This window comes from Salmo salar, chromosome ssa07 (assembly GCF_905237065.1).
Source record: "Salmo salar chromosome ssa07, Ssal_v3.1, whole genome shotgun sequence".
Lineage (NCBI taxonomy): Eukaryota > Metazoa > Chordata > Actinopteri > Salmoniformes > Salmonidae > Salmo > Salmo salar.
Window position 1 is genome coordinate 55,341,770 of NC_059448.1, and position 14,892 is coordinate 55,356,661.

Here is a 14,892-nt window from a genome sequence, read left to right on the forward strand (position 1 = left end):
CATACCCTGAGGACTTTCTGGATTATAGTTCAAAGAAATTCAATAATTCTCACTAACTTCATGGTCATGTTAACTGACTGATAGTATCTCATAGAACAAAACGTATAAGATCTCCGAAGCCTGTGTTAACCTCTGATGTTATTTTCAGCGTTTATTCCAAAACCCTATTCTTTCCCCATTAATGTTCCCCATAGGAACGTTCTTTTCTTTCCCCGTTAATGTTCCCCATTACTTTTTCCCATAGGAAGGGCTGAACGAACCAGAGGTAACTCATTTTTCCCATAGGAAGGGCTGAACGAACCAGAGGTAACTCATTTTTCCCATAGGAAGGGCTGAACGAACCAGAGGTAACTCATTTTTCCCATAGGAAGGGCTGAACGAACCAGAGGTAACTCATTTTTCCCATAGGAATGGCTGAACGAACCAGAGGTAACTCATTTTTCCCATAGGAAGGGCTGAACGAACCAGAGGTAACTCATTTTCGGTTTTTAGGACTACAAGCTGGCGAGCTCTATAACCTGGAAAAACTCCAAACACCTTTGACAGAACTACTGAAATGCAAAAGATGTGTACCTCCATGATGTGAAGAAAATGTATGAAATGTATGCATTCACTACTGTAAGTCGCTCCGGATAAGAGCGTCTGCTAAATGACTAAAATGTAATGTAAATGTAAATGTAAACCAAGGAGACAAGGGTCAACACTCATTTCCATCAATATCAGACGTGTCAGAGTGATTTACAGATGAACGCCTGCAGGGGAAAAACGGCCACCTACAGTCAAGTCACAAATGAACAATCCCTACTTTAAAACCTCAAGAGTCAAAGGCTTTTTCTGTTTTCGTCCAAAATCTTATTAGTGAAGAAATATTTCACAGCAATCATTCTCATCTCCGACCCATCAATTCCTTTCGCATCATTCTCTTATCTCCGTGGCAACAGAAGTGCTAAACATTCTAAGGACATCAGCAGTGCTAGAGTCTCTCAAGAGGAAAACCATGTGTAAACCCAGGGGGTCTGTTAAAAGGCCACTGTTTTCCACCTGAATGAGATCCCTTATAGATTCTCCCCTTGCCCTCCCCTTCTGTCTATACATGAATAACCCCTAGCCCACTGACAAATTCCACCTTAAGATACAATGGTGGTGTGCTGGCGGTCTCACCTGATTGGTTGCGCTCCAGCACCCTGCTCCCCTGCATGTTGCAGAGGTCCCCCTGGGGGCTGTTGCAGGGGGTGTTGAGGTCTACTTTGAGGCAGGTTGGGGATCCCCCCAGTGCGACCTGGGGGATGTGCCTCTTCCTCTTCTTGGGAAGCTTCTGCTTGGCCATGGCCAGCGAGTAGTACATTCCAAAGTTATTGACGATGACGGGCACAGGCATGGCTATCGTCAGCACGCCCGCCAGGGCACACAACGCGCCCACCAGCATGCCCGACCACGTCTGCGGGTACATGTCACCGTAACCCAGCGTGGTCATGGTGACCACGGCCCACCAGAAGCCAATGGGGATGTTCTTGAACATGGTGTGTTCGCCAGCCGTGGGGTCGTTGGGGTTGGCGCCGATGCGCTCGGCGTAGTAGATCGCGGTGGCGAAGATAAGCACACCTAGGGCGAGGAAGATGATGAGGAGGAGGAACTCATTGGTGCTAGCCTTCAAGGTGTGACCCAGCACCCGCAGCCCCACAAAGTGTCGCGTTAGCTTGAAGATACGCAGGATCCTGACAAACCTTACCACTCTGAGGAAGCCCAAGACGTCCTTAGCTGCTTTAGACGACAGCCCGCTCAAGCCTACCTCCAGGTAAAAAGGCAGGATAGCCACAAAGTCGATGATGTTGAGCAGGCTCTTAACAAACTCCAGCTTGTCTGGGCTGAAGATGACACGCACCATGAACTCCAGGGTGAACCAAAGAACGCAGACACCCTCCACGTAGGTGAGTGCCGGGTCCGTCTCGATAATGTAATCAGGACCCAGGTCCTGCAGGCTGCCGTTGAGCACCGCCTCCGACTTGTTGATGATGGTGATGGTGTTGAATGCCTCATGGGTCTCCAGGCAGAAGGTGGTGATCGAGACCAGGATGAAGAACAAGGAGGCAAAGGCCACAAACTGGAGAAGAGAAGATAAGATAAGGAGAGAGAGAGGGGGGGGGAGATTAGAGAGAGAGGTAATTAGAGAGACTTTTGAATGTCAAACTCTGTTGTGTCATTGCAGCTCATAAAGCACAATACATACAATCTGGATAACCTTCTATTTACTAATTCATTTATTCACCCATCACACACACAGAGAGAGAGAGAGAGAGAGAGAGAGAGAGAGAGAGAAAGAAAGAAAGAGAGAGAAAGAGAGAAAGAAAGAGAGAGAGCGAGAGAGAGAGAGAGAGAGAGAGAAAGAAAGAAAGAAATAGAGAAAGAAAGAGAGAGAGAGAGAGATAGGGAGGGAGGGAGGGAGAACCATAGCAACGTTAATTAACATCACCTTCATCAAATACAATACACTCCAGAGAGAGAGAGAACAATCTATTAGTACTAGCAATAAACCCAGCCAGTGGCTCACTGGGACGTGGCCTGGCAGTCTTAATGCAGTTAAACCCGCTGACTGGCCCACTCATTCCCTTGTAGTGGGTACCAGTCTGTTTCTGCCATCATGCCACTCCTTTCCACCTTGTCATGCCATGTTTGGTTTGCATGACTGTATGGAGTAGGTAAGAGCTCAAACAGATAAAGGATCAGGCTGGGTTTTTGTTCAGCACATGAGTCACAAATTGTGAAAAATATATTTCTAAAAAGCCATATACAAAAAGAAATACTTGATTGATGGATCTCATTGTCTGAGTTTAAACAGGCAGCACAATTCAGATGTTTTTCCTCTCCACTATTAGGTCTTTTGACCAATCACATCAGATCTTTGGGTCATAAGACACCAATTAGTATGGAAATGCATCCCTTGTCCTCCACATTACAGATTTACAATCCAGCCACAATGACTGAGTAGAAAGCAGTATAGAATTGCCGTTCTACACAGCACAAGCCCACATCCTCTGTGTAATGGACTCAGACGATCTCTTCAGGTCAGTTCAGATTGTCTCTCGAAAACTAGTCTGTACACATTGCTTTAGATGAGCAGAGTGGCACAGGGGAATTCAGCTTATAGGTTAGTCAATAACAAATATTTCAGTTGAATGTAGCTAAAGGCAATAATTACAAGAGGAAATCCTTGAAGTATATTATTTTCTAATACAATAGACAACAACAAAACATTATTTTTTACATGTGGTGAATGCCAACCTTTTATTAGTCCAGAAAACCCCCTAAATAATAAAGCATGTGTGATTTTAACCAAAATATCGATGCAGAGAGAGAGAGAGACAGAGACAGAGAAGGATATATATTCCTAGGAATGAGTCACCTTTTAATTAAACATCAGCTGTTGATGAGACACAGTGAAGGTTCTTTAATCAGTCTCTCTGTCTACTGCCTATACCTCTGTTTCAGTCTTCACTAGCTGAAATCTCTCTGTCACTCACAAAACATATCTCAGGGTCTGCACAGTGCCCCCACGGCAAAGTCAAGCAGAGACAGGGATGACTAAATAGCCCTCATTGGTCCTATTCATTAACACATGTATAACGATATGCGCTGAGAGTTGGAAAGCAAGTTCAGGGAGTGAGTGTTTTAATGACATAAACAGACCATAATACAAAACACGAACAGAACACAGACAGGAAACAAAAACAATAACGCCTGGGGAAGGAACCAAAGGGAGTGACATACATAGGGAAGGTAATCAGGGAAGTGATGGAGTCCAGGTGAGTCTGATGACGCGCAGGTGCGCGTAACGATGGTGACAGGTGTGCGCCATAACGAGCAGCCTGGTGACCAAGAGGCTGGAGAGGGAGCACATGTGACACCCTGGGTCTAGTTTACTGACCAAAGCCAGAGGAAGTGGGAGACGACAGGGGGATTGATTTCATTGGGACTATGTTGTACAGCCTCAGTGGCAGAGATTGTGACCTTTCTGGTTTGCATGCATCCCTATCCATGTTTTTATGACTACCGTGAAACATTCAATGAATTAGTATATTCTTCAGTGGAAGGCTTTCAGCTTTGCCCTTTAAAAGTAGCCACTATATGTATGAATGTCAACAGCATGGTCGCTACACAAAACAATATACTTCAAAATGTCCACTGCATCACGTGGTTTTGACTTGAGCTCAAAACAGCCAGACCTGTTGTACTCAGAAACTGATTTCCTTGGCAGACAAACTTCAGTCTGTTTGACCCAGATGTGTAGACTGTGTGCGCTGGCGTTTGCATTTGTGTTTGTATGTGCAAATGGAGCTGGGTCCAGAGAGGTGTACAATTTGCTCCTCTCCTCCCTCCATCGCTCTCCCTCCATCTCTTCTAGAGCTCAGAGGAAGTGGTTTCACACCCTCCCTTGTTTTGAATTGTATGCATTTCTGGTAGAACAATATCTAGGGAATAGGGTCCCATTTGGAACGCAACCGATGACTCATGCAGTCTCAGAACGTCATTCTGCACTGATGAAGTCTATCTGTGCATTCATCCTGGCAGTCACTGGTTGCATGCAGCCTTTCACATGTATTATGCATGTCTTTTTCAGAACGTGACTTTATTTTATTCATAAACTTTCTGTATTCTTTTCACCAGGTGGACAAGTTCTAAAAAGGCAGCAGGCATCAGGCAACTGAGAGAAACTATAAATGAAAACCCCTGAATTTACTTTGCAAAGTTAACAAGCATTCGTTGTTCCAGAACCGAGGTACTAGCTATTTAATAATGGATCTCTACAGCGAGCCAAGTGAATAGTCAAGGCCGCAACAGAACAGAACATGAAATCGTGAAGCACATTTACCATTTTGAAGTAAGAGGCAGGCATGGGAGCCATACAATGGACAGAAGCTCAGATGTTTAGTGATTTACAATGTGCCACCACGCCATCTGTTCTAGACAACATCTTTACTTTCCAGAGCTTCACAAAAGCCTTCACCTTTTTCTACTGCATCTACTTCAACATAATATTGAGCACTGAAAACAGATTCATAACGCACTTCCCCCTAACCACAATCTTCTGAAACTTATAGGCACAAAAACACCACTTTGACCAGAAAAACTGTGTGGCGGTATCAACAACAGCTGGGTTAAGTGTGTAAACTGGTCCTCAAAATGGGGAATATCCTCCTTTTAAAGTAACAACTTTACTAATAAATATCTAATGTATCTTGTCTTTATAACTCATACTATTTCTCTTTCTCCTGCCATTCTCATGAACACAAAACAAGAAGACTGCGGCCATGATGCTTCCTTCCTTCCTACCCATGATGCTTCCTTCCTTCCTACCCATGAGGCTCCCTTCCTTCCTACCCATGAGGCTTCTTTCCTTCCTTCCCATGATGCTTCCTTCCTTCCCATGATGCTTCTTTCCTTCCTTCCCATGATACTTCTTTCCTTCCCATGATGCTTCTTTCCTTCCTTCCCATAATGCTTCTTTCCTTCCTTCCCATAATGCTTCTTTCCTTCCTTCCCATGATGCCTCCTTCCTTCCCATGATGCTTCTTTCCTTCCTTCCCATGATTCTTCTATCCTTCCTTCCCATGATGCTTCCTTCCTTCCCATGCTGCTGTGAAGAATAATGGCAACTGTCATTTCACGCTGTGGTGTAATTGTCTCGAATACGCACACACACACATCATTCCCAGAGATGGGGTATATTATATAGTCTCCCCAGCTTCTGTTGATTAATACATAGGAGTCTGCCCCCTGATGACCTGTAACAACTGAATCATGTCATATATCAACTGAATCATGTCATGTAACAACTGAATCATGTCATATATCAACTGAATCATGTCATGTAACAACTGAATCATGTCATGTAACAACTGAATCATGTCATGTAACAACTGAATCATGTCATAAAAACAACTGAATCATGTCATGTAACAACTGAATCATTTCCTGTGACAACTGAATCATGACATGTAACAACTGAATCATGTCATATAAACAACTGAATCATGTCATGTAACAACTGAATTATGTTATGCAACAACTGAATCATGTCATGTAACAACTGAATCATTTCCTGTAAAAACGGAATCATGTCATGTAACAACTGAATCATGTCATATAAACAACTGAATCATGTCATGTAACAACTGAATCATGTCATAAAAACAACTGAATCATGTCATGTAACAACTGAATCATGTCATGTAACAACTGAATCATGTCATATACCAACTGAATCATGTCATGTAACAACTGAATCATGTCATGTAACAACTGAATCATGTCATGTAACAACTGAAACACGTCATATAACCACTGAATCATGTCATGTAACAACTGAATCATGTCATGTAACAACTGAATCATGTCATGTAACAACTGAAACACATCATATAACAACTGAATCATGTCATATAACAACTGAATCATGTCATATAACAACTGAATCATGTCATGTAACAGAGGGGCTGCCGTAGACACACAGAACACACACATGAATCATGTCATATAACAACTGAATCATGTCATATAACAACTGAATCATGTCATAACAGAGGGGCTGCCATCGACACACAGAACACACACTAATCATGTCATATAACAACTGAATCATGTCATATAACAACTGAATCATGTCATAACAGAGGGGCTGCCGTAGACACACAGAACACACACATGGGAAGGCAGACATAATGCACACATACACTCTCTTGCATACACACACACACACACAAGCATACACACATCCTCTCTCTCTCTCACACACAGAGAGACACACACGCATACACACATCCTCTCTCTCTCTCACACACAGACACAAACGCACGCATACACACATCCTCTCTCTCTCTCTCTCACACACACACGCACGCATACACACATCCTCTCTCTCTCTCTCTCTCTCTCACACACACACACACACGCACGCATACACACATCCTCTCTCTCTCTCTCTCTCTCACACACACACACACACACACACACACACACACACACACACACACACGCACGCATACACACATCCTCTCTCTCTCTCTCACACCCACACACACACGCACGCATACACACATCCTCTCTCTCACACACACACACACAGGGACACACGCACGCACACACACGTCCTCTCTCTCACATATACACACACACACGCACGCACACACACATCCTCTCTCTCTCACATACACACACACACGTTATGTATGACAGGCATCAAAATGCAAAAAAAAAGAGATGCTGCTTCCATTCCATCTGATTTAAACACTCTAAACACAGTTGGTATGCCTAATGAGTTTAGGGAGCATTAGCATGTGGAAAGCACCCCACCATATAAATCCTACTTTGTGGTGCGTGGAGGTTTGACGTCCCTCCTGGCTGAGTGTTTGGCCCAATGCTCCCCGCACTGAAACAAGTTCCATCCCTCTTAAGGCCTCCGTAGTGGCCTGATCCAATCAGAGGGCTCCATCAGCCAACCCAAATATTTGACGGGAAGCAATCACATGCCCTGGCAGAGAAGACGGGGCAAGACGGGCCCTCTTGATAAAATTAATCACTGCACTTTGCCGTGTGGATCTGTCGCGTCCGTCGCCTCTTGGACCTACGCATGTTCTCAGATCACAGCAGAGACTTGAGGAAAGGGGCCATACAACACAGTTCCATTAGACCACTGCCCCACAGATTAGGTTAACCCCTTTGACTAGAGAGCTGAGACGAGAGCCAAGCTGCATCCCGAATAGCACCCTATTCCATACATAGTGCACTCCTTTGGACCAGAGCCCTATGGGCCCTGGTTAAAAGTAGTGCACTACATAGTCAAATCAAATCAAATTTTATTTGTCACATACACATGGTTAGCAGATGTTAATGCGAGTGTAGCGAAATGCTTGTGCTTCTAGTTCCGACCATGCAGTAATATCTAACAAGTAATCTAATCTAACAATTTCACAACAACTTCCTTATACACACAAGTGTAAAGGAATGAATAAGAATATGTACATATTAAAAAATATATGAATGAGTGATGGCCGAACGGCATAGGCAAGATGCAGTAGATGGTATAGAGTACAGTATATACATATGAGATGAGTAATGTAGGGATGTAAACATTATATAAAGTGGCATTGTTTAAAGTGGCTAGTGATACATTTATTACATACATTTTTCCATTATTAAAGTGGCTAGAGTTGAGTCAGTATGTTGGCAGCAGCCACTCAATGTTAGTGATGGCTGTTTAACAGTCTAATGGCCTTGAGATAGAAGCTGTTTTTCAGTCTCTCGGTCCCCACTTTGATGCACCTGTTCTGACCTCGCCTTCTGGATGATAGTGGGGTGAACAGGCAGTGGCTCGGGTGGTTGTTGTCCTTGATGATCTTTTTGTCCTTCCTGTGACATCGGGTGCTGTAGGTGTCCTGGAGGGCAGGTAGTTTGCCCCCGGTGATGCGTTGTGCAGACCTCACTACCCTCTGGTGAGCCTTACGGTTATGGGTGGAGCAGTTGCTGTACCAGGCGGTGATACAGCCCGACAGGATGCTCTCGATTGTGCATCTGTAAAAGTATGTGAGTGTTTTTGGTGACAAGCCGAATTTCTTCAGCCTCCTGAGGTTGAAGAGGCGCTGTTGCGCCTTCTTCACCACGCTGTCTGTGTGGGTCGACCATTTCAGTTTGTCCGTGATGTGTACACCGAGGTACTTAAAACTTTCCACCTTCTCCACTACTGTCCCGTCGATGTGGATAGGGGGCTGCTCCATCTGCTGTTTCCTGAAGTCCACGATCATCTCCTTTGTTTTGTTGACATTAAGTGTGAGGTTATTTTCCTGACACCACACTCCGAGGGCGCTCACCTCCTCCCTGTAGGCTGTTTCATCGTTGTTGGTAATCAAGCCTACCACTGTAGTGTCGTCTGCAAACTTGATGACTGAGTTGGAGGCGTGCATGGCCACGCAGTCATGGGTGAACAGGGAGTACAAGAGAGGGCTGAGAACGCACCCTTGTGGGGTCCCAGTGTTGAGGATCAGCGGGGTAGAGATGTTGTTTCCTACCCTCACCACCTGGGGGCGGCCCGTCAGGAAGTCCAGGAACCAGTTGCACAGGGCGGGGTCGAGACCCAGGGTCTCAAGCTTAATGATGAGTTTGGAGGGTACTATGGTGTTAAATGCTGAGCTCTGATCGATGAACAGCATTCTTACATAGGTATTCCTCTTGTCCAGATGGGTTAGGGCAGTGTGCAGTGTGATTGCGATTGCGTCGTCTGTGGACCTATTGGGGCGGTAAGCAAATTGGAGTGGGTCTAGGGTGTCAGGTAGGGTGGAGGTGATATGGTCCTTGACTAGTCTCTCAAAGCACTTCATGATGACGGAAGTGAGTGCTACGGGGCAGTGGTCATTTAGCTCAGTTACCTTAGCTTTCTTGGGAACAGGAACAATGGTGGTCCTCTTGAAGCATGTGGGAACAGCAGACTGGCATAAGGATTGATTGAATATGTCCGTAAACACACCAGCCAGCTGGTCTGCGCATGCTCTGAGGACGCGGCTGGGGATGCCGTCTGGGCCGGCAGCCTTGCGAGGGTTAACACGTTTAAATGTTTTACTCACGTTGGCTGCAGTGAAGGAGAGCCCGCAGGTTTTGGTAGCGGGCCGTGTCAGTGGCACTGTATTGTCCTCAAAGCGAGCAAAGAAGTTTTTTAGTTTGTCTGGGAGCAAGGCATCGTGGTCCGCGACGGGGCTGGTTTTTCTTTTGTAGTCCGTGATTGACTGTAGACCCTGCCACATACCTCTCGTGTCTGAGCCGTTGAATTGCAACTCTACTTTGACTCTATACTGACGCTTAGCTTGTTTGATTGCCTTGCGGAGGGATAGTGAACAGGGTTCCATTTGGAACACACTCCTAGTCCAGCTAACAGACACTATAGTTATACTACTGAGCTGCAGCCGTAACGGATACCATGAGAGCTCTAGCGAGGAGTAGGACATGTTGTTGGTACTGTATAGACATCCTGGATGCAATTTCTACTGGATGCAACAACATACTTACAATTGAGCTATAACTTTACCATAGGGAGTTTGTGAGAACAAATGAGCCACAAGCTTGCTAACCCTCTGAGCTAATGCCATAGGCTTGGGGAGCTAATACGAGTCTTCAGGTATCCGGCAAGGTCATTCGTCATGTGTGGTTCACCAAACCTCTGTTACACTTACAATGAAGCACTATACAGCGAAGCACTATACAGCACAGTCATCCCAGTGGGGGCAAAAACCAGACGGATCCATCTCAGCCTGGAAACAGAACGTCCATCTTGGCTCCAATTCCACACACATTGCTTTGACTGCTGGCACAACAGCAGACGTGGATGGGCAAACCCTGGCGTCAGTCCATCAGAATTAAAACCCGATCAGGCTACTACTCCTTTGCTATCCGTGTCATCATCAGCCCGACACATTCGACCAATCAGAGGGCCCATTAGCCCTATCTCCTCTGGACACCCATCATCTGTAGGAGATGGAGGTTGCATCTTAAAATGGCACCCTATTCCCTAGTCAAAAGTAGTGCACTATATAGGGTGTAGGGTGCCACTTGGGATGCAAACGTAGAGCTCTGTAGCTCTACCAACCATGGGGAGTCCAAGTCCTGCCTATGAGCCTCCCCATACTGCCCTGGCCTAGTGCCCAAAAGACCCATCCAGCACTAAGCCTTTGTGACGTCATCTCCCACCAAGGGGAACCCAGAGGTTTCCGACATTAATATGGAACCCAGGGGGGCACTGTTTATCTCCTGCTTTCCAACCCAGGGGGGCACTGTTTATCTCCTGCTTTCCAACCCAGGGGGGCACTGTTTATCTCCTGCTTTCCAACCCAGGGGGCACTGTTTATCTCCTGCTTTCCAACCCAGGGGGGCACTGTTTATCTCCTGCTTTCCAACCCAGGGGTGCACTGTTTATCTCCTGCTTTCCAACCCAGGGGGGCACTGTTTATCTCCTGCTTTCCAACCCAGGGGGCACTGTTTATCTCCTGCTTTCCAACCCAGGGGTGCACTGTTTATCTCCTGCTTTCCAACCCAGGGGGGCACTGTTTATCTCCTGCTTTCCAACCCAGGGGTGCACTGTTTATCTCCTGCTTTCCAACCCAGGGGGGCACTGTTTATCTCCTGCTTTCCAACCCAGGGGGCACTGTTTATCTCCTGCTTTCCAACCCAGGGGGGCACTGTTTATCTCCTGCTTTCCAACCCAGGGGGGCACTGTTTATCTCCTGCTTTCCAACCCAGGGGGCACTGTTTATCTCCTGCTTTCCAAACCAGGGTGCACTGTTTATCTCCTGCTTTCCAACCCAGGGGGCACTGTTTATCTCCTGCTTTCCAACCCAGGGGGGCACTGTTTATCTCCTGCTTTCCAACCCAGGGTGCACTGTTTATCTCCTGCTTTCCAACCCAGGGGGGCACTGTTTATCTCCTGCTTTCCAACCCAGGGGGGCACTGTTTATCTCCTGCTTTCCAACCCAGGGTGCACTGTTTATCTCCTGCTTTCCAACCCAGGGGGGGGCACTGTGCATCTCCTAAAATGATTACTGTCGCACACAGACCCTCTCATCAAACATGCCATATGGAACATGGAGTATGCTGGTGGTGTCATGTAGACTGTATGGTTTCAGCTGAATGTGTTAAGACAGGATAACAAGTCAAGAGAGGGATGATTGGTAGCACTAGTGCACCACCATACATACTAATACTGAATAAGAGAGGGATGATTGGTAGCACTGGTGCACCACCATACATACTAATATTGAATAAGATAAATGAATAATGTCAACCATATTTGCTCGTCTTGTCGGCTCAAGTTTCCTGTGCCTGTTCCAGAAATAAACAGTAGTTAAAACCTACATCATGTACCGCAGTTTCCGGATCTGTTCATTTACAAACGACATAACACATATGTAATTAACCTGCCAAATAATAGATTTTCATCTCAGCTGAATTCTTCAGAGACCTTGAAGAGTCTGGCGTTCATAATAAGGTGAAGCTGATGAAACAGTATTCCCAGGGAATATCCTCCGGAGGAAACAGGAGTGAATTGTCCCCATGTAACAATGAAGTCCCACACAAAGCCATTGTCACACACCCTGCCTGCTCTTCTCTCTTGATCAAGTGCATGGCGCCATGTTAACGGCAACTTTTCTGACAACTTGGCATGGTAAAGTTGTGTTGTCGAGAGAGAAAGAGAGAGACAGGGAGAGAGAGAGAGACCAGGCTGAAGAGAGAGAGAATGAGAGAGACAAAGAGAGAGAATGGGGGGGTGAATGGATGTGTTCATGGCAGAGAAAGGAAAAGGGTTTCCCCCTCTTTTCCCCAAACACAAACGCAGCGGAGAAGAGATTTATGTGCTGACAGACTAAGAGACAGTATCCATTGGAGTAAAAATAGAAAAGATGGAATCAACCTCAACTGAAGATGATTAGAGGTAGAGAAAACCCTTCCTCTATGAGAGACATTTGCTATTCTCTCCCTCGCTCTTTTTCTCTCCCACTCTACGTCACTGTCTCCCTCTCACACTTACCCTGGCTTCCGTTCTCATTATGCATCTCGCTGTGACATGACAGCAGATGCGCTCGGGGAACCCTTCTAAAACCCCATAGCTTTTGGCAACCAGCCAGATACCGGGTCTAAAAATAGCCTATCAAACATTTCCAAACGTTCTAATTTGAATAATTCATTATTACGTTCTCTCATAAAGTCGATGTGGAGGGATGAGAAACTGACAGTTGGATCCTTGCCAGGCATAATACTGTCTGTCCATAGAGCTTCTCAGGGCCAGGCAATAATAATACTCAAAGCAGCTGTCCAACAGAGACGAATTGTAAACTGCAGGCCTACACGTGTGCCCTACCATGTGTAGGAAATCAGTCGGAGAAGAAACACTGGCCCATTAGAGGTCAGAGGTCAGGGATTGCACAACTACAAGACCCAGGTCATCCTGATGCTGGGGCAATGACATCAATGGCGGAGACATACACGACAACAGCAGGTAAAAATAAACATAGTTCGTGGCCTGCCCAATGGGGAAACTATTTGGTTGTCATTCACAGGAATGGTGTATATAGGAAAGGAGTGGTTCAAACACCTTAAGAAGTACCAATGTGCAGTTTGACACGTTACAGAGACTGAGGAATGAGCATTCTAAACACGTGAGTATGTCTGTGGCATCAGTGAAGGTCTTTCTTGAAATACCCTCCACATAGAGCATCCATGTGTTGTCATGCCAACATCACACACAACATACTCTATACGCCGTACTGTTCTTCATTCACTCATCTGGCCGTCAATATTTCAAGACGAGCTTCTATCGACAGACATGCTATTGACTCCCCAGAGCTTGTGTTTATGAGAGCACATGTAGAGGATGCATAAATATCCATCATGACACAGGTGATGTTCACCGATGGGGGGAAACCCCATGAAGAGTGCATCACAGAGACATGACCGATGCATGGCGGCGTTATGGTGATGTATTGCATTGATGGACTGTCTATATGAGATGTAATGAAACACGTCTGTCTGTCTGCACTGCATTACTTGACATTTTTAAGGGGCTTGGTGGAGATCCTTGTCCCAGAGACCATACTGAATACTGTCCAGTATTTGGACAAAAACACACACTTCCTACTCATGAGCAGGTAGCCTGGAAGTTAAGAGTGTTGGGCCAGTAACCGAAAGGTTGCTGGACGAATCCACGAGCTCACTAGGTGAAAAATCTGTCAATGTGCCCTTGAGCAAGGCACTTAACCCTAGTTGCTCTGGATAAGAGTGTCTGCTAACTGACTAAAATGTAAACACAAAAAGTATACCTATTCTATTCGAGTAGCCATTTGGTAAATTTGGCTGGGAGAGTCCAGTCCAATTGCTTGTAGCTACTTGAATGCTCTCCTACCAACAGCCTTGTCATAAAACAAGGAAATACATAAAGGAAAACTTCACCCCAAAAACAATATTTTGGTATTTGTTTCATTAGTCCATTGTTGACATAGTCCCAAATGTTTTGCTTGTCAGCATTCAAGTTTTCAAGATAAGTAACTTTCAAAATACACAAATCAACCCCGTAGGATGCATTTTGCTAAAACTAAAATATAGTTTTTGGGTGAAGTTTTCCTTTAATAAAAGACAACTCTCCTCAGACTAGTCTGTAATGTTCTAGTCAGGTTCCCTTCCTCCCTGACTAAATATCAACACATGGAGAAGGCTGTGGCCGGCAGACATCTTTTGCCTGCAGTCTTCTCCAGGTAGAGAACACAAGGGAGATGAAAGTGGTACATGCTCCAGTTTCTTGATCAATAGTGTGTGTGTTTATATACGTGTGTGTGTGTTTATATACGTGTGTGTGTGTGTGTGTTTATATACATGTGTGTGTGTCAATGTCAGAATCCAGGCTTTTTTCCTCTTTGATAAAACCTAGTTGGCAGGCATTTGTTCAGCCCTCCCAGAGCTTCCGGAATACATGAATATATTATTGTCATTTTGAAAACCAACATGCTATCACCGTGTGAGGAGAAATACATGGGGGGGAAATCCTTACAGTATGCGTCAATGCCTTGTCAGATGTATCACACGCACGCACACACACACACACACACACACACACACACACACACACACACCTGCATGAACTCAAGAACAGACATCCACGTTCACGTGTACACACAAACACACACACCTTCCTCCCGGCAACTCTTGATGAAAAATATCCGCTCCTCGAATGAATAGCTCTTTAATTTGTCACTTAATGGACTGATGAATAGTTTGTTCCAGATTTAACATTCTGCTTTTTTTAGTATAGCATTAGCAAAGTGGGTCACCTAAAAATAGCGGGTTGGGAGGAGGGTCAGAGGTACA

General features: G+C 45.4%; 1 protein-coding gene across 2 annotated transcripts in view; it reads right to left on the bottom strand.

Annotated features, from left to right (window-relative positions):
* Positions 1-14,892, bottom strand: part of LOC106576495 (potassium voltage-gated channel subfamily C member 2) — an 86,959-nt gene that overhangs the window by 17,874 nt on the left and 54,193 nt on the right. For both annotated transcript variants that reach the window (XM_045722299.1, XM_045722298.1), the window contains exon 2: positions 1,162-2,101. In XM_045722299.1, coding sequence (XP_045578255.1) covers positions 1,162-2,101 — 940 coding nt within the window. The remainder of the gene's footprint in view (positions 1-1,161; positions 2,102-14,892) is intronic.